The following is a 20,414-nucleotide window of genomic DNA, read 5'->3' on the forward strand; positions in this document are numbered from 1 at the left end:
ATGCACTGGAAGAGGCTGCCCAGAGAGGTTGTGGAGTCTCCCTCACTGGAGATATTCAAGAATCGTCTGGATGGGATCCTGGTTGGACCACTCGACCCGCTGCGGTCCCTTCCAATCTCACCCGTTCTGTGATCCTGCGATTTGCAAAACAAAGCAAGACCGCAGGACCGGGCGCCACTACTACCTCGGGAAAGAAACAACAGCGCACTTTCTCCACGCGGCCGCTCTCTCGCAGCGCACAGGGGCGCCCCACACGCGTGCGCGGGGCCGTGGGCGGCCGCGGGGCGTGTGAGGGGCGGACGGAGGCGGGCAGGGCCGGACGGGGGCGGGCCAGGCCGGGCAGGGCCGGACGGGGGCGGACCAGGCCGGGCCGGGGCGGACGGGGGCGGACCAGGCCGGGCAGGGGCAGACGGGGGCGGGCCAGGCCGGGCCGGGCCGGGTGGAGGCGGCGGGCGGGGCCGCGGCAGTCGGTGCGCGCTCGCCTTCCGCCTCGGAGCAGCGGGGCGGCCGCGCTCGGGCCTGTGCCGGGGGTGGCTGTGGCACCGCCGTCGCTGCTGTTCGGCTGCGTAACTCTTCCCCCGGCCCCTCCCTTCCCTTCCCCTCGGGCCCAGCGGCGGCGATGGGTTCCCGGGCGTCCACTCTGCTGCGGGACGAGGAGATCGAGGAGATCAAGAAGGAGACGGGCTGTGAGTGCGGGGGCCTGAGTGCGGCGGGGCGGAGCGGGAAGTGCCGCGGGATCGGGGCCGGAGTGGGGTCGCTCGCAGTCCCTCGGGCCGGGGGGGCCTGCCCGGAGCGGCCGCGGCGTTCGGGTCGGGGCAGAGCCCGGTGCCAGCCCCCCGCAGCCCCCGGGGCCGGACGTGTGTGGCAGGCCCGCGGAAACCTGGGAAGCGCCTCTCGGTTCCCCCCCACGGCTGCCGGTAGCAGCAGCGAGGTCCCAGTGGGATAGAAGGGAAGCAGTGCTCTTGGTGTGGGCAGTATTGTATTCGGTCAGAGGTAACTCCTTAGGTTTTGAAGAGTTGTCTGTCTCGATGTCTGGTGCTGGAGTTTCTCAGTTTTTAACCCAAAGAAACTGTCGTTTGATAGTAATTTTTTTTGTTCCAAGTGTTATTTGTTTCATGGGCTAGTGCTAAAGTTGCTATAAGGGTATTCACAATGAATGCTGAGTGGTATTTAAACCATAAAGGAAGTAATGTAACTTGTGAGAGATAAGTGTTGTTAACTAAAAAGAAGTGAAAATTGCTCTACTAGTCATCAATTGGGAGAGCATTATTTAAGCTGGACTCTAATATTTAGATACTTTACCCTACAGTATTTGATCGAGTTGTTCTCCATAAACATAAAATACCTTAGAGAAGCAGAAACTCCAGTGTTGTTAATTTACCTGAGAGTTCTAGCAATTACTAAATGATAATAAATGGAGGATGCCCTTCTAACTATCTGGGGAGCAGAGGTCATAACATCATAGATATCACTTTGTTGTTTGTTTCCCTAGGAAACTTCTCAGGTCAACATAATGTGCCCAGCTGACAATTTTTCTTCTGCATTTGCTTTCTGATCTGTTCCTGCTATGTGAAAATGCTTTCTTCAGTTTTCTTTCCAATACAAATCGTATCATATATTCTTCTTAAGTGTTAGTTTATTTGTGTCAGGAAAATTAGTGGCTACAGAAAAGGAGTAGAAGAAGATTAAGAGGGCACTGGTGCTCGTGTAGTGGCAGGCTGAGTCAGTGAACATAGTTTCCATTATCATTTTTCCATCTGTCATGAAAACCTACAGGAAGGCTGTGATAAACAAGTAGGAATGTCAAAGTCTGCTTATCTAGCAATAACTTTCTGTGGCTTTTTTCTTTTTAATCACAAAGATCATGGAGTAAAAGTAGCCTCTTCTCATTCATAAAGATGCTTCAAAACCCAAACCCCAAATCTGGAATGTTTTTCGTGAAGGTATTACGTTTTTCCTCATGCTGCTGTTTGATTTATTGTCGGTGGTGTTTTATTCCTAAAAGTTTACTTCCGTGATAGTTAAATAAATACCATGAAGATGGCTGTATAGGCATCCTAAGCAAGAAATCCACTTGACTCTAGTTAGCCTCTAAATGCTTTCCTTGTATCATCTGAGGGTGATCAAAGCTGTGACTGGTGCGTTTCAGTTTTGTGACCCTGGGTCCTTTCATTTTCCCGTGTTTTTGTCTAGTCAATTTTATAAGTAATACCACTTTGTTAATCAACCATTGCTCATCTCTGACTCATGCTTGCTTGTAAGTCGTCACAGTGTGTCTCATTGTCTTTATCAATCATTTTCTTCTTCTCCCCAGTCTGTAACTGCAGTTCAGGATGTGATTTTTCTCTGCTTTTTATAATTCTCTAGATAGATGGAAGATTCCACCAAGCTGTTAGCACTGTTATACACTTCATATAGATGAAAATATTTATACAAGGTGGGGAAAAAAACCCAAACACTGGTTATCTGGATCAAAGTTCACAGGCAGAATGCTAAGGTAGGGTTACTGAATAGACTGCTGTAGTATGTTGGAAACTTGATGCTGATTGTACTTCAGCTACTGAAGAAGTTTGAGAAAGGGACTTTGTAGACATGAAAAAATCTGGCAGCATTACAAGTCCATCTTGAACTGGTGGTCTGATAAATGCTCCCAAGGATTCTTTTCTGGCCTCTTTACTGTGAAATGTGTTTTCTACACTTCATCTGGGGTGGGTGTGCAGCACTGAGTAGAATACTTAAGCAATTTGATTTAGTTCAAATGTGGAATTATATAACCTGCTCAATTTCATGTAGCACAAAACTGAATAGCTAATGATACTGACATGAGTGAGAAACTGTATGTTAATGTTCTTTAGCAGAACAGATGAAGAACATGTCTTTTAGGGCACTTAAAGCATAGTCCTTCAAAAGCCATGCAATGACACAATCTCTTGAATGAAATTTGCTTGGATAAAAATTCTGGGTCTTTGCTTCTTTTTAGCATAAGTTCAGAGGCATCTGCATAGGTAATGCATCAGGTTCTCAGCAGCAGAAGCCTGAAGTTGACAGTCCTAAATCTCACATGATGTTGTCTGGAAATTGTTTGCTTTGCATAGAAACATTTTGAAATTTGAGCCTGAAAACACATTCAAGTAATCCTAGTTGCTTTGATATTTCAGTACCAAAAAAGAAAAGAAAAGAGGCCCAAGATGTTGCTTGTCTGCATTCTGTTGCAAGCTTTTGGAAAGCCGTTGGAATGCAACAGTATTCAAAGTATTTGGTTCACACCCTTTGTTTCCATGCTTTGAAGCACTCTACCTAAGGATTAATAATAAACTAATGCTCATACCTAAATTTAGGAGAAAGAAATGTTTGCATGGTAGCATGCAATCTAGATAATAGATTTTTCTGATGGATATTTATATATTTTTCTAAGTATATAAATATATTTATATGAGTCTATGCTACTGTTGTAGACAAGAATGTCTAATGGCTAAAAAGTTCACAATGATTTAACATAAGTAAAATAGAGGGAGCAACTCCTAATTTAGAGTTCTTGACCCTAAATTTTTAGAAGAACATTAGTGGGGTTGCAGTATAGATAAAATTGTGTTTCAGCAAGTTTTAAGCCTTAACCTTGGATTTTCAAGAAGCAGTCATAAATTGTAGATCTTAATTCTCCTGTGGTATTCGGAGGAATCTTTGTTTGCTAGCAAATGCACTGAAAAATGTCCAGTGACACAGCTTTTGTGAGGGATGAGAGCCAAAAGGAAATTACGCAGTGCTGAACCTGAATCATCCTCCTTTTTCACGGAGCTATGATATCCTTTTTGTCTAGTATGACGTTAATGAAAATATCACTTCTCCTATCAACAGCTACGCACTATTTCTCACACACTAGCTGTTACAGAGATGTTCCAAAAATGGAGATGCTGACATCAGTTTGGGAATGGTAGCTGAGTAGAATTCTCATCACCTTCTTTGTTTACAGGGAGGAGTGGGAGTATGGGTCTTCTAATAGGAGATCTAACTTCAGCCTTCTTTTTTTCCATCATCAGTTGTTGTTTTGGTCTCTAAAACATTAAATCAGAAATGCCAGAAGTTTGAAGTACTGGTACTTGTTTTCTGTGTGTGTGTTGCTTAACTTGAAAGTGAGCAAGCTGCCCAGTCTGATTGTAGAGAAGTTGCCTTAGGTGAAACTGAGCAAATTGCCCAATCCTATGCAAAGAATGAAAGGTGCTGAGGAGACAGGAAGGCTGGAGGGGGTGTGGGTTGCTGGCAAGTCATGCTAAAGAAGGGAACTGCCAGAACCTAAACAAATAGCCTCGAGAAAGAAAGAACGAACCTTAAAAAAATTTGCCTCATTTGTCACACGTCAAAAAAGTACTGTGCAACCTCTTCCCAAATAAGTTTGAGCTAGTAAGAGAAGCATTGTGCATATCCTGGTAAAGGCTTTTTAAACTACTAAATCTGAAAATTACATTAAGTCCTAGTTTAACATTGTAGACAATCACGCCTTTACTGAGTAAACATTAGCTTTCCACTCAGTCTTATTTCATGTATTTATTAACTTAATCAGAAGAGACTGAAAAGCCAAGATCTCCTGTAGGGCCTTGTTGTGGTTTAACCTCAGCTGACAACTAAGTACCCCACAGATGCTTGCTTACTCCCTGTCAAGGTTGGGGGAGAAGCTGGGGGAGAGGGGAGGTAAAACCCGTGGGTTGAGATCAGAACAGTTTAATAATTGAAATAAAGTAAAATAAAACAATAATAAAAAGTATTATTGATAACGATAATACTAATTGTAATGAAAAGGGGATAGAAAGGGAAATAAAACCCAAGAAAGACGAGCACACAGTACAACTGCTCATCCCTGTTGACCAATGCCCAGCCTGTCTCCAAACAGTGATTGGCTCCTCCTGGCCAATTCCCTCATAAGCACTGGACATGATGTTCTGTCGTACAGAAGATCCCTTTGGCCAGTTCAGATCAGCTGTTCTGCCTGTGCTCCCTCTCATCTTTTTGTGCACCTCCTCACTGGCAGAGCCTGGGAAGATGAGAAGGCCTTGGCTTAGGGTAAGCACTACTTAGCAACAGCCAAAACAACAGTGTGTTGTCAACATTATTCTCCTGTGAAATCCAAAAACCACAGCACTGTACCAGTTACTAAGAAGAAAATGAACTGTGTCCCAGCTGAAACCAGGACAAGCATGTTAAAGGAATTGCTATTCCATATGGGTTTATCCCACTCGGTTCACAGACTAAAGATCTAGTTGTCTAATATCTTGAATTGTCTAGTACCTTGGTAATGTTGACACAGTTATGCTGAACTTAATATTGTCTGTAATTCGTGTTTCAAACTGCAGATTTAAGTTAAAGTCTGCAATAACTTTCTACTTGCTTTGTATCCCAACTCCTTCTCAAATTTCTTTAGAAATAGGCTTTTAAATTTTTAATTTCATGTCTTAGAAGTCTGGAAATTAGTTTGTGAGCAATTGGCTCCTAGGTTGGGCATAAAGGGTTACAGAGAATGGGGTAACATCAGGCTGGTGACCAGTCACTAACAGGGTTCTTCAGGGCTCCATTTCAGGGCTGATTCTCCTTAACATCTTTGTAAAAACCTTGGATGCAGGACTCGAAGGCATACTAAGTAAGTTTGCTAGTGGCACTAAATTGGGAGGAGCTAATGACTCCCTTGAAGGCAGATCTTAACAGAGGGCTAGGCACCAAAGTATTCCTGGTTTAATGCAGGATCTAAAAAATACTATTAAATTTAATAATAAATCTATCTTTGGCTCCAAGTTCTGGAACAAAGCCTTCCTCATCTCTGCTCTCTGGTGACTAGTGATAGGAGGGAAAAGCATGAAACTCTTGACAGGGGAGGTTTAGGTTGGATATTAGGACAAGGTTCTTCACCCAGAGAGTGAATGGGCGCTGGAACAGGCTCCCCAAGAAAATGGTCATGGCACCAGCCTGACAGAGTCCACGAAATGTTTGGACAATGCTCTCAGGCACATGGTGTGATTCTTGGGGACGGTGCTGTGCAGGGCCAGGAGCTGGACTCCAGTGATCTTTCTGGGTCCCTTCCAAGTCAGGTTATTCTCTTACTCTATGAACCCCAAAATGTTCAGATTTCAGCAGTCCTGGAAAGGAAGAAAAGTAAAGTAAAAATTAAAGCTTCTCTGACCACTTTCCAAATACAGAGAAACTGTGAGTTCACTTTTCATCTTTAGGTGGAAAAAAACCCAATGGGAGTAGAGATAAGCAAAAGAGAAGGAAAGGTGCTATAGCAGGGGTCTTTAGTGTCATGAGTGATATAGAGGTCATCAGTGTAGGCTGTGTCCAGATTATTTCTAGCCATAAAGGAATTAAAGGAAATAAAGTGGAACTGTGAATCAAATATTTTTTTTAATTGACATTTACTGAGTCAGATAACAAAAAATTGTTAAAGATCAAAACCAGAAATGGGTAGAAGACAAGAGTTAGATATTTGAAGAATGAGCTACTTTGAAGATTCTTGAATATTAAACTGTGATTTATAGCTCACAAAGTCCCTAAATGCTCACTGTCATGTCCTTTCAATGTAACTGGTTCTGTGTGAACTCTTTTTTGAACACAGCTTCTGGCAACAGCGCAGTTCAGTGTAATGAGGTCTGCTCCTGTGAGGAATCATTGACATGCTAATTTGTCATCTTCTTTCTTTTTTTCTTCAGTCTCCCACAGTCAAATCACCCGCCTGTACAGTCGCTTCACCAGCCTGGACAAAGGAGAAAATGGCACTCTTAGGTGGGTAATTCAGCTGTACTTGCATTGGCACATCTGTATTGTTGGCTTGCTCTCCCAGGATGTCTGTGTGTTTTTCTCATTGGTAAGTCACTGAGGCTGTTGTAGCAAGTTCTTTCATACCTACTCTCTACATGAAAGGTTTAATTGTTGAATGGAGGTGCTCTAAGGACCAACTTACTTTACTGTAGTGTCAAAGGTTTGTAGTAGTTAATAGGGGAAAGTTCAGATTTGGTATTCCAAGTCTTATAAAAATGTTCAGAATTGTGAAACAACACTTTCAAATTGTTATTTCTTACCTTTCTTTATATGATGCTTCTACTGTTTTTTACGAGAATGGTTCTGCTGTATCATCTTTATCCTGGCTTTCATAAGAAAAAATATCAAGACTTACTTGTTACTGATATCCAGTGTCTTTAAACACTACTTGGATCTGCAATCCATTTACTGTACTAAACTCTGCATGTCTTGTTGAACACCCATATCTATTAGTATACTCAAAAATAAAAAAAGAGCTGGAACCAAGTCACTGTAACTAAACAAACATTCTGTTATTTAAAGTGGTAGTGCAGGACATTCCAAGTTCTTTAGTGTTTGTTTCCTATCTACAATTCGAAAAATGCAGAAGTAAACTGGTTTCTTACAGCTTAGTCAAATAAAGATGAGTCTTTAACTTTATCTGCAAAATATTTTCATTTTGATGGACCAAGTCTACGGGAAAGAGTATTCTCAACCAACAGGTAAACTGTGGTGAGATGATGGCCTGTTAAAATATATCTCTGCCTGATGTCATTCTGTAGCCTTCCCTGCTCTCATGGATTTTGTTTCCCATTCACCATATAGCCACAGTGCACAGGAAATCTGGAGAAGAATGCAGGAGAGAGAAGGAAGGGGAAAGGGACATTGCTATAGCATAACATGAGATCTGGCTCTTTTCTTTCAGAGCAGCTCTATCCCAGTCAAGTTCAGTGATTCAGGCATCACCGGAGGTTTTGTATGTGATCTTGTAAAATATGACTGTAGGATGCACTATAAACCCAGAAAAGCTGTAGGCCTACCTATAAACCAACCTGACTGTAATGCTGGAATCACTGCTTAAAAGATCAAAGTGGCAAGTTGTAAGACACATGGTCTTTGGCAGTACTTTGGGCTTACTGCAATTTCCTTTACTGAAGGAAATGCACAGTTCATTCTGATGCCACAAATTGCTGACTTCTCAGCATTTAAGTAGTTGGATGTGGAATTGTATGGTAAACAGGACTACAGAGTGATTATTTTGGGTTAAAAATACTCTCTCTCCCCTTTTGCCTTGTGTAGTTTTTGAAGCTGATTGACTCCAGTGATTTGGACTGTGACTGTACTATAAATTTCTAGACTTGCATAGTTGAAGGAATGACTAAATGGATTATGCATGTAAAAAATTGGCTTGGGATGGGATATGTAGGAACTTCCAAAAGCACACTCTGACACTAAAACCAATGCATTATATAAATTGTAGCATTAGCAGTTCTGATGTAGAGATTAACTGATGAGATTGGGGATAAGGTTAATACTCCTTATATTTAAAATTATTTGGAAAAGAATATTAACAGCCTTTTCAAACTTTATATGTGAATTTAATATTTATTGATGAATAAAGGTGATGGCTACTGGATTAGTCTAGCACAATTTGAATCTAGGACATGTTCTTCCTCAACTTTTCCATGTTCTCCTCCAACACTAAATTCACTTATTGAATCCAAAGATTTGTATAAACGTCAAAGTGATTGTACTCAGTTTATGTAAGAGGAGCAGTAATTGATTAAATATGCTATGAATGTCTGTTGCACAATGCTCAGTTTCACAGTATTGTGCATCAGGAGGAGGTAGACTTCCATTGTTGATAGTCATGTGGTACTTAGGAAAGGAAGTGGAGGTGGTTTGGAAAATCCCAGCACGTGTGTGTATTATAATCTCTTAACTTGCAGTCTTGGCCGCTAAGCACAGCCCACTCTCAAACATGTGACTTAAGAGTGGCATTCAATTTTTAAACTTGTTCTGGTACCCACAAAATGCAGACACTATTAAATTTAAGTAATGGAAAACTACTTCCTAAAAAATAAAGATTGAGGTGGGAGCAAGAACTACAGCTTGGAAGGTCATAGATGTTGGTTTCTGAGACACAGATCAAAGAGAACTTGCTGCTTTAAGGCAAGTAAGAAGTTATCACTTGCTTACTACCACCAAACAGTTTAGAGGGTATGTCTTCTGTTTGTTTTCTGTGAGCAAGTTTTATTGTTTCCGTGAGGATGACTTAGACCTTTGACTTACAAATCAAACGTGACAAAATCACTCATGTGACCACGATTAGGAAAAGAAAGGTTAGTCAGTTCTTTATGGTAAGAAAGAAATCTTTAAATATGTACCACCTTTCTGAAGAAGAGCAGGAAAAGAGCACTTTGTACAGAAGATCTGGTAGATGATGATTAATCCTGGTAGCTCTGGAACTATAATCAAAAGCAGAAATCTTTCATAGCCAGATGTTTATATCCAGTGTACCTATGTGCAATTTCAAGGCACTTTGTTTTTAAAGAGTTACATAAATGAAATATTAGAGATAGTTATTGATAAAGACAAAACTTGGTCTTCAAAAAGTTTTTTGTTTTTGCTTCTTTTTTTTTCCTCTCACATATTTATTCTCTAAGAGACTACAGCCAGTTTTACCTGTAAAGGTAAAAATGTCAGGCATAACTTTGCCTTTCTTTAAAAGTGAAAATTTTGTATTTTTCCTTAGCTTCACTTTTTCTAAAGAAAATTAGTAAGTTGCAGCATCTGAACAAAACTGTTGGAAAAGACAGGACAAGACTTCTGTCAACTTTGATTTCAATAGTGTGACATGCTGAGTTGCCAAAACAAAAGATTGATACCCTTGGTTGTCCATAGCTACATGTAAATTATGAAATCTGCCACATACTTGTTCTGTCTACATCCTAACTATAGCTCAGGAGGAAAACAGTGTGCATGTTTCCTTACTTACATGCTGGTTTCCAATATGAGGAAATAGTATAGCATGAACAGGGTAAGTATGTGATTGCTTAGTGAGTCTCCCTGTTGGGCTGGTACTGTAGTGTACACCACACAAGAATACCATTGTTCCAAAGTTTATCTACTAGTAAGTAGCTCTAGACAGACATGTAGACAACTATAAAAGCTGTCTTACTTATCTAAACTGCTATCTTCTCATGTAACTTTTGAAACCTCCCACTTAACAGTAGTTTCTTGGGCACTGGGGAAAAGACAGGTGAAGCACTTGAGAAGTAGTTTTTACTGTAGAGTAATTGGTATAGCCTGGCAAGCATGGAAGAAGGAAGGAAGGAAAGGAAAATGTTCTGAAAGCTGGTAGCTACAGAGAGTAGACACACTGAGCTGTTTATGCATGTCTCATGTTTATGAAAGCTATTCACATGTGTCTGCTGGAGAACTTCAGAAAGCCTCTGATCCTGAGAGAAGGGTAACATGAGCCTGCCAGGCCATCTGTCAGTCTTTGTCAGCTGACTGAACCATCTGGGTCTGGAAAGATGTCAGGCTTGTTCTTACTAGTTCAAATGGATACTGCAAGAATGTAAAAGCTATAGCTCTCTGAATGTGGAATTCTTTACTTTTGCTCAAGAAAATGCAAAGCATTTTTAGCTTTATCTAAAATAGAAAAGACAGGAAGGATATGGGTTTGGATTGGAAAAGACAGGGTACAATAATAGTCTATGCTTGCATCTTCAACCACACTTCATGCATGCTGCCTTTTTTCTTTCCTTCCTTATTGCTCATCTAATTATCACCTTTTTGCATACTTCTTGGCCTTATGTTTATAAACCAATTAGTGCTGTGATAGTTAAGCAACTTTTAGCATTTGTGTAGAGCATGTGTAAGGATGGAGTTAGATGAGATGAATGACAGAGTCCTGAAGGTGGGGGATATTGGTATTCTTTCCCCATAACTTCTCCACGCTTCCAGCACCTCATTGTCAGCTGTGGTGCTCTTAGATTTTTGGAAGTTTTTGAACTGCCTCAAGTTGTGAATTCAACAGAAAGCTAACTGGAGAGGAGGAAGGTAGGGAGTTTTTTATGGGAGATACATTAGAACACCAAAAGGTTAAATGAATGACAAAGCTGATGTTATCAAGGGAAGGGAGCAATGGAATCTCTTCAGCAGTAACCTCTTAAATCTTTTTCACCAACTTGCATGATACACCTTACGCTTTTAATGATTTCCCTTCTTCAAGTAATTTCTTGTTACCTGTTTCCTCTGGGCATCTTTTCTCTACCACTTCTGATGCACATATATGTGAGGTTCTTTTTTCTTTCCATTATTTTACTTTACCTCAGCTCTAGTTACCCCTCCTCATCCTTGGTGAGGGAATAGTGTTTTGCTACCATCTAGAAGTAACAGAAGAATGAACAACCAGCAATGGAAGGAAAAATGATCTTGTAGGTTTTGGGATAAGGCAGAACCACCTTTACAGTAGGGATCTGCTCTGTGCCTTGGAGGGAATACTCAAGCTTAGGAATACTTGTCTTGCTTAGAATCTGGAAATTCTTTGCTGCATATTACATCTAATTGTGAATACACTGGCGTATGTATTACGTGGCTGGCCTGCATAATGTTCACATACAGTTAAAGGTTGCTTTGCCTGTTGTATTTAAGCAAAGATTTCATAAGAGCCAGGTTCATGGGAAGATACCTTAGAAGAGCCTTGTTGCCTATGAACACAGAAGAATTAGAGGGTATTAAATTTCTTGTAACTGCCAGCTTCAGCCAGGTGAAGTTGGTCCCTAATGACTGCAGGAAATCTTATCTTTATAAAGTGGAGAATAACTTACCTCACATTCATTTGCTTTTATGGCAGTTGCAGCTATTTCGGTTATAACATTCACTCAGTAATGTGCTCTTAATAAGCAAAAGTGCTCTACTGAAACCCTGATAATGACAGAACAAATAGATTTGAAACCAGGGAGTTATTTGTGGTTAATTGTTAATCTCCTGTTAGAAAACAGAATCACTGGAGGCTGAAATGCCAAGTGTCTACTGAGGCCGAATACTAAAAAGTCAAGATATGCAAGTAAAATTTCTGAAGCATTAGGATTTTTGTCTACATGGAAGAGAGGGCAGCTGCTGCTTTTAGGTTATAAAGTTAGCATTGACATTGAAGTTCTGCTGTTAAAATATTGTTATTAGGGCATAGGCTTTCCACATCACTGCATCTCCTGCTTAAATCACTAATGCATACTTTGCCCTTCAGCAATAGCTTAAAATGCAGCAGTCCTGAAGGGTCTGGTAACAAGCTGATCATGCTAAACAGATGTTAACTTTGCCTATTAAAAATAACACTGACCTGGTCAGAGCAGAAGTTTGCTGGGATAACTTAAAAATAAGGTCTGGTCACTCTGTTAGAAGGTCAGACAGTTTAACCACATTGTAACAGATGCACTGTAATTACGAGTCTTAACAGTGCTGTGGTGTTGACTGGGTGCAAAAAGTGCTTTAGAATACATTTAAAACTAGAATGTCATGCTTCTCTGCCTTTCCTGAGCTAGACTGGTGATAAAGTCAGCCAATTTCTTTTTTACCCTGTCTTTGATATCACAGCATTATAAAAGGCTTTTATGTTTAATTAATCTCAAAATTTGTTTGTGTTTATTTTAGTAAGCCAGTTTTTAATGATGTTATGAATCAGACCTTTTTGCCAGTTTAGTTAGTGAGCATAGTTTTCAAAAGTAGCAAACATTCAGTAACCAAGTTTGAGATTTTGACCCCAACTTCAAAACCAGCAGGATTGCATTTGACTTGAAAGGAACTGCCAGTATTTCTGTATATTGGGCAGGAAATGTCAAGTTATGCATCCAGACAGAATAGGGTGGGAATTTTTTACAGCTTAACTCTCTTACTGTTTGCAATTTAAAATCTAGATGATTATGAAGTACATCTTGTACTAACTGTTAAGTTGCTGTGTTCTATTGTAAGGAAAAACAAATCAACCAAACCTGCTCACTAAGACACATTTGGTGTGAGTGCCTTGGTCACACCAAGATTATCCACCTTCCTGTCACTTGCAGTCTGTTAGGTTGAAAGAAAAGAGAAAATACTAGTGCAGTTCTAATAGGAAAATGAAGCCTGTGTTCATGTCATACTGTTCTCAAATGTGTATGCAGTACAACTCATGATGTCTTTCAGATCAGAAGAATAATAATGTAAGCATAACTGTGTTTATATTATGCTGTGTACATATAATCATGACCAGAAAAGAGAAAGGCTGGCAAGAGCAGTGAGTATTTGCTTCTACTGGTGAAGTTATATCTGGTGTACAGGTGCCTGTAAAAGTGTAAATTTGACAGTTTAAAATAGGAGTATTGTTTGGTTCAAGCTAAAATAATGTGAAATTTGGCATTTATTAAGAAATACGGATTTGTTGTATAAACAAACAAAAAAATCTATTAGAACGTGCTAGTGACCTATAGTATGCATGGAGAAGTATGGTATTCTTCCAGAATCTGAAATGAGGCAGTCTGGAAAAGTCATGACAACTCATATGATTAAGTACCAAAATAATTATTAAAAAATCCCAATCAATATTTTCATATTGGAGCCATCATTTCTTTCAAGGCAACTTCAGAAGCTTTCCTTTTCTTACATAGCAAACTGTAGTTGGCATCATTACAGTAAGGTTTCTAGCATAAATTATGTTAGTGTCTGAGAAGTGTTGTTAACATGATAAATGAGCACTGCTCGTTTGTAATGCAATATAGGTTTGGTGTTGTCTTTTGCTTTATTTTGTGCCATTAGTCATAAAGAAAACATAATTTAAAAAGTTGCATTTTCAAAATCACCAAATATCTTGCTGCAGAAGTAGAATTCCATGGATGTTTTACTGTGAATTCTTTTTAAGCAGCTTCTTCTCTGACTTCAACTTTAAGGTGACTTGTTGTGTTCTTGCTTTACTTAGCCGTGAAGACTTCCAGCGGATTCCAGAGCTTGCCATCAATCCACTCGGAGACAGGATCATCAACGCCTTCTTTCCAGAAGGGTGAGTGTCAACAAAACTGAATTTGTGAGCAGGCACAAAATTTGTAGTTTGTCAGAATTTTTCCTAGGAGTGAAATGCTGATAATTAAAGCACAGAATTTGAATTTACTAATAACTGACCACTTCAAACTTGCCCTGCAGTGTGTGCACTAGTGATAGTTTCCTCAGCGTATTTAATTCTCTAATGAGAAATACTTTATGACTTTACAAGACTTTTTAGTGCTTAATTTATTGACAAACTCGGGCGTCTGTCACAGTTTTCCACTTGTCTTCCTAAACTACTGAACACTTTTGAAGAAATTACAGGCTGTGTATGGACTTTGGTTCTTAAAGCAAACTTGTATCAACACTAGTCTATGTAAAGTAGCATTATAATTAACTAATTTTGTCTTATTATATCTGATATAGTAAGTGTACTATTGTTACTAGATTGACTTTTTTGGTTGGTTGATTTTAGGTTTTTATTACGTTTAAGATATAGATTATGACATTTCTAACACAAATCCAAAGAGATGATCAAATTTTCAGTATTGTCTCTCTTCATTATACTCTTTGGATTGTTCTATGGAATCTGCTTCTCCTCTTGAACAGAGTTGTCATTACTGATTGATGGAGATCGAATTGTCTAATCAAGTTATAGTATCAGCTAAAACCAGGCAGGGCTTACATATCTGGTTCCCACAGAAATTAGAGAAGAGAGCTCTTAGAGAGGAGTTAGCAATGACAGCCCCACAGGCAGGAGCCAAGGATGTCAGCAAAGCTGGAAGGGATGATGTACTTGCTGAAGGAGGACACACACCTGAACACAAGAAACAGAGCATGTCTGTTGACTGTTGTCAGGTCAACCAACGCTCCAGTGCTTGACAGTGCTGAAGCTAGTATCAAGTCAGTCCAGGTCAGCAAGATACATTGCTGCATTCAGGCATAGCAGCAGCATGGGTCAGGGCCTCAGCTTAAACAGATTTTGCAGGTAAGAGAAGGGGAGCCCTCAATAAGGCTTCTCACAGCTTCCTTTTTTACACATCATACTTCATAACAGCACGATCCCAGCTTGCCACAGCATAGGCAGCCAAACCCTGGGGAGGTGGGAATGGAAGAGTTCACATGGTCTTGATGCTTCAGATATTAATGTCTTCTTTACTGAAATGAAGAGCCTGTATAATAAGGTATGCCAAAAAGTGACCTGCTGAAATGCTTTCACAGAGAGGACCAGGTGAATTTCCGTGGATTCATGAGGACACTAGCCCACTTCCGGCCCATAGAAGATAATGAAAAGAGCAAAGACCAGAACGGACCAGAACCACTGAACAGCAGAAGTAACAAGCTCCACTGTAAGAAATGTGAACCTTCCTATAGAATCAATTATTTTTCTGTCTTCTTTTTGGTTGGGTTGGGGTTGTTTTTCCTCCTTAGGAATGGAGGAAAGGAGCTTGGGGTCTTCTGCACAGTTATTTCCTGTGGAATGATCTCTTCTAATGGCTGAGATTTTTTTTTAATATTTTTTAAATTTACTTGGAAGCTTATTTGTTCAGAATGTCAACAACTGAGCCATTGTTATATCAGAATGTGGTAGAATTGGTTGACTCTTGAATAATATATATACTTTGCAAAATGTCTCATAACAGAAGTGTTTCAAAATTGTTTGTATGCATAATTGTTTCAGATTTCAAAGCCACATTCCATACATGAGTGAGCTTTTCTGCTTATTTTTCCAGTTCTTCCATATAATATAGTGTTTTTTCCCCACCTTCAGCTGAGCATTTTCTTAAGTATTTGCATGTCTGCCTACAGTATATGAGCAGAATGCTCCTTCTTGCTAATCAAGGTTGGCAACAGTCCTCAGAGAACTTAAAATTTTTGTCATATCTCATCCAGAATTATAGGCAAAGAGAATGAATGGTAATGTAAAAATTGTTGGCTCTGAAATTACAGGATTGTATGTATCTTAGTGATAATGATTCTTCCATGACTTGGGGTTTTGAGGAAATACCCTGCAAGCAGAGTGCTTGTGAACATAAATTTTTTCCACTATTAGCAATAATGCTGTTCCTGTGTGTGATAATAATACTGTGGAACTGAGCATGAATTTTATTTATCTGTTGTAATGAAGAAAGACAATGGCACTTGAATTCAACTGCTCTTTCTTTCTTTCTTTCTTCCCTGTAGTTGCTTTTCGATTATACGATCTAGATAAAGATGACAAGATTTCCAGAGATGAGCTTCTCCAGGTAAATAGCACAGGGCTGCTTTGACTGACTCAGTCATGATGTCCTCTGTGACTTCATACCCACTTAGAAGAGGGGAGTTGCAACAGTTTTCTCAGAAGAACTGCTGGAGTAATGTGGTGGCTTTACTTACCCCTGCCTTAAAGCTTTACAGTATAGGACTTTATTCTTATTTGGTAGGCTAGGCAGATCCTGTTGGAAGTGACACCTAAGTATTCAACAAATATATTAAGCCCCTGAAGAACTACCTTCTATAACTTTCAAAGATGCTTCTAGAAGGATTTCAAAAGGACAGTCACTGAGGTGGATTAGGTTGTTTTCCTGATCCTCTGTGCATCCTCTCTATAGAATAAAACTTACTGAAATTGCAGCAAAGGTAATCAAAGTTCATCAGTGCTGCATTTGTATGACACTAGGCTTGTGCTAGGAGTAATTACATGCTGCTAATCCTGGGAAGTACACATGGCAATTTGTGGTTCCTGATGTAAGAAAAAGGTTTGCTTTTGACTGGAACTGCCCTCTTCTATCTGCTCAGAAAATGCTTTACTGAATGTGGAGGGTCACAGCAGTTGTCACTGGACCATTTACTTTCAAGATTCCTGTAGGCAAATATCTCAAACAGCAGATATTCAATCAAATGCTGGTATGTTTTCTGGGGGGAAAAGTAGAAGCATTGAACAAAATTACTCATTCCTAGTTCCAAAAGTTTTCTCTTGCTTCTGCCTTTTCCTGCTGCCTAGTGAAAAAGCAGGATTTTTGTCAGTGGTGGCTGCAAAAGATACCTCTGTTTTCTGAAAGACTTAATATACAAAGGACAACAGAAGTCTGACTAGAAATTATTTCAGTGAAAATCATGTGTGGTGTTATTTTGACAGTACACACAAAAATAAAGCACTAAGAACACTTCTGTTCCTATGTCAGTGGTGGTTATTTTGTATGCTACAGGTATTACGGATGATGGTTGGTGTAAATATTTCCGATGAACAGCTGGGCAGCATTGCTGACAGGACAATCCAGGAAGCTGATCAAGATGGAGATAGTGCCATCTCCTTTGCAGAATTTGTAAAGGTTTGTAAACTATGTTTTTAATGACTAAATGAAACAGCTCAGTAGTGAGCAAGTCATTCAGACAAATGCAAATGGGAACAGAGAGGAAGTAATTGAAATAGTTGTGCCTGCATTTGGTCAAAGCTTCTGCTAGCTTTTTCATCTGTTTATTAGTCATGCTTTGGGGTTTGTTTTAATACTGTCAGGATGCTAATAATTAGTCCACATCTTTCTTTATATTCTTACATAAAGCTACAGCCCTGAATATACTGAAGAATTTTCACTTTCTGCTTCTTTCTACACAAGCAGCCTGACTAGCAGAGACAGAACAGATTCATTATTCTGCTGTAATAGCATTGGTCAGCTTTCATTTGTAGATTTCATCTGTTAACACTACTAATACTGATATTCAAGTTCCTAGGTCTGGTACTTAGAATTACATGTTTTGATAGTCTGAAATAGGTAATAGTAGGGAGCCATTAGATAGTGCAGAAAGTTGTTTTGTAGCAGAACAATTTCAGCTACCTAATGGGATGCTATTGACAAGAGGAACTAGACTTATCTTGGATATGACAAAAAAGTGACAGAAACGAGTTGCAACATGGAAAACTGTGGTTTGCTTTATGGAAAACTTTTTGCTAAGAGCATGGTCATAGCTTCTGGAAGATGTAGGAATTCCTTCCTTGGAGATATTTAAAGCTTAACCAGGACAAGGCCCTGAGCAACCTGATTTAGCAGGTCTTGCTTTAAGTAGGAATTGAGGAATTGGAATAAATGATTTCCAAAGGTCTCTTCAAACATAAATGACTCTCATCTTGGAGCACTGAAGTCTACTGCTTGAAACAGCCTGCAGCAGAGCAATGTCTTCATGCCTCAGTATTAATTTACTAGCTAGTGTAACTGGCAATTTAGTGAATGAACTTGCCCACCCCAGTTTTACAATTATCTAAATTAGTAGCAGTGCTCTGGTCTTGATTTTTGCTCTTCAGTGATTGCTTGCATCCCTTTCTCTACTCTGTTCTTCCTTGTTTTTCCTGGCTGGGAATTACCACACAATCTAGTTTTGGAAATCCAGGCCTTTCTGTGCTGTTGGCAGACTAAAACCACATCAGTTACATTTTGATCGACAGCCTTCCTGCGGCTTTGATTTCCTTCCCCTGGACGGGCCTCAGCCCACAATGAGAAACAGCAGTCTCTATCTACATGAGGGACTGGTGTGCTGAATTGAAGACATCCCCTGTTCCTGCCCATTTCCTCAATACTAGAATAAAAAACCTTGTAGGAGAGATGTACAGTAACTTAAGTAGCTGTTTCTCAATTTTATTGCAGGTTTTGGAGAAGGTGGACGTAGAGCAGAAAATGAGCATTCGATTCCTTCACTGATGGATGGAGAGCCTATTCCTTTCTAGTCCAACCACGTAATGAATAGAACTTCATTTTCTCCTTAGCACCATACCCCAGAGCATTGCTACTGGTGCATACACAATACATCTCCAACCCCTCCCTGATTTGTTCTACCAATCTGAACATTCCCTGTGCAACAGGAACAAAGGGAAATGGCTGCCATGCAACTTGGAAAAGGAGCTTTTTTAAATGTTGTCCATCCTGGGTTTTTTGCCCTTTATCTTGTCTCTTTCTGCACTACTGTTTTGGTAAAAATGTCTCTCCTTATACACTACTGTTTAATCTACAAACTGATTCTTCTGAGCTCTGAATCTGAGAATGGAAAAATGGGAACATGCCACAGAAGTGCCCTCTGAAACATTTTGGAGACAAGCATCTACTCAAATACTAGGTGCACTGATAATTATTCACTTCTGCCACATTACAGCTTCCTTTTTAAAAAAAAAATACATTTGCCCCTTTCCTATTGGGCTCCTTACATGCAGATTTGTTTCTTCAGTGCTTCTAAATCTGCCTTTTACTTGAGAACTTCTCAATTTCTATGGCTTCATTGTACAACTAGCACAAATGCATGATGATAGCTTAGAGTACTTTAAAGTACTGTGAATAGATTTTGTTCTTTGTGTAATGAATTCACAGGGACAATAGTAGAATCTATGGTGGGGACAGGCTGTGGTGTTCTCAAAAGAAATAGAAAATCTGCACTAAGTCACTTGAACTGTTCTAGTAGCAGAGGCAGAAACTTATTTCTTTCCTTTGCATAGCTCACAGGCTTGACAGCCAGTACACAATGAAGTGTCCTCTCCAGATTGTTTTCATCTAGGATCCCTTCCCTCATCAGGGTGGTCTTGCTTCTGAAAGTGTAAATTCGTTTACCTTTGTACAAAATGGAAGAAAACCAGTCATGCCAAAATCTGGATTTGTAGTTCTGTAACTGCTCCCTGGTAATAATGTCGTGAAACACAAAATTATGAAACTGATTTCATAGGGGGTTTTCCCACTTATGGTAGCCTGCATAATGAGTGATTATTTATATTTTCCAGTATGAAAGTCCTGGTCTGTTATATTTGTGTTGAGGATGGTAGCTGTATTTAAGAAAGCTCTGGCATAAGAATACAATTTGGGAAAGATCATATTATCCCAGATATTTCAGAATGTATTTCTATACAAATCTCTTTGCAAGTGTAAGATGATTAATACTATTTATCTAATGCTGATAAAGTCAAGAGATTGGAATCCTTGAAGGTTCAATAGTAACAACTTTCTGTGGCTAGATTGACAAATGATCTCGTGTAGTTCAGCTGGAGCATTCCACAATCTGGGAGATCCTTCCAATAAAACCAAAAAATCCTGGGAGCTTCTTTATTGAAGAATCGGTGTTATAACTGCTTCTCTGTAATGACACGTGTTAATGTTTCTATAAATACTTACCAGTCTCAAAACTACTGTCAAATGTGCATTTCCTTTTTTCTCTGTTCCTTTAATCATCACTTTTGTTGAAGGATAACTTGAAAGTCTCTGAAGGATTTTTTATTTGTTTTAAATAAAGGAATTCAAAAGTAAAATGTTGCACTTTATAGTTTTGCCGAGTGCAGCATAGTTCCAGAAAGAAATGTATATTAAAAACCTCTACTCTGTATGAGAAAGAAACATTAGACTTGTATAATCACCTCCTGTAAAATAGGAATGTAACAGTGCCAATGAAAAGTAAGAAGTGTTTGTAGACTTTGTGATTTGCTTAGAAGTAGGTGTTGCTGTCTTCTGATGCTATAGTTGTAACCTACAGTTGTGCCTTATTGTCCCAGTGAGACTGGATATTGTATTTATCAATCCATAAATAAACCTTCCACTGTATAAACAAAACCCAAAACCAAAGCATCCCCCAGCTCTTCCTCTATGGCAACCAACTATCCTTTAATT

The 20,414-nt window shown here is 39.6% G+C and overlaps 1 protein-coding gene across 1 annotated transcript; it reads left to right on the top strand.

The window, feature by feature from the left end:
* The first annotated feature begins 592 nt into the window (after window positions 1-592).
* On the top strand, window positions 593-20,364 carry CHP1 (calcineurin like EF-hand protein 1). The gene is made up of 7 exons (XM_014869236.2): window positions 593-686; window positions 6,693-6,765; window positions 13,739-13,819; window positions 15,022-15,149; window positions 15,985-16,046; window positions 16,989-17,111; window positions 18,420-20,364. Exons 1-7 carry the CDS (start codon window positions 620-622, stop codon window positions 18,471-18,473), a joined length of 588 nt encoding a protein of 195 aa, XP_014724722.1. The 5' UTR covers window positions 593-619; the 3' UTR covers window positions 18,474-20,364.
* The last annotated feature ends 50 nt before the right edge of the window (window positions 20,365-20,414 follow it).

This window comes from Sturnus vulgaris, chromosome 6 (genome assembly GCF_052056855.1).
Source record: "Sturnus vulgaris isolate bStuVul1 chromosome 6, bStuVul1.hap1, whole genome shotgun sequence".
Taxonomy (NCBI): Eukaryota; Metazoa; Chordata; class Aves; order Passeriformes; family Sturnidae; genus Sturnus; species Sturnus vulgaris.

Coding starts and splice junctions, on each gene's coding strand:
- CHP1 (XM_014869236.2), top strand. CDS start 620: ATGGGTTCCCGGGCGTCCACTCTGCTGCGGGACGAGGAGATCGAGGAG. Junction 16,047..16,988: donor CCAGAGATGAGCTTCTCCAG/GTAAATAGCACA, acceptor TGTATGCTACAG/GTATTACGGATGATGGTTGG. Junction 17,112..18,419: donor CCTTTGCAGAATTTGTAAAG/GTTTGTAAACTA, acceptor ATTTTATTGCAG/GTTTTGGAGAAGGTGGACGT.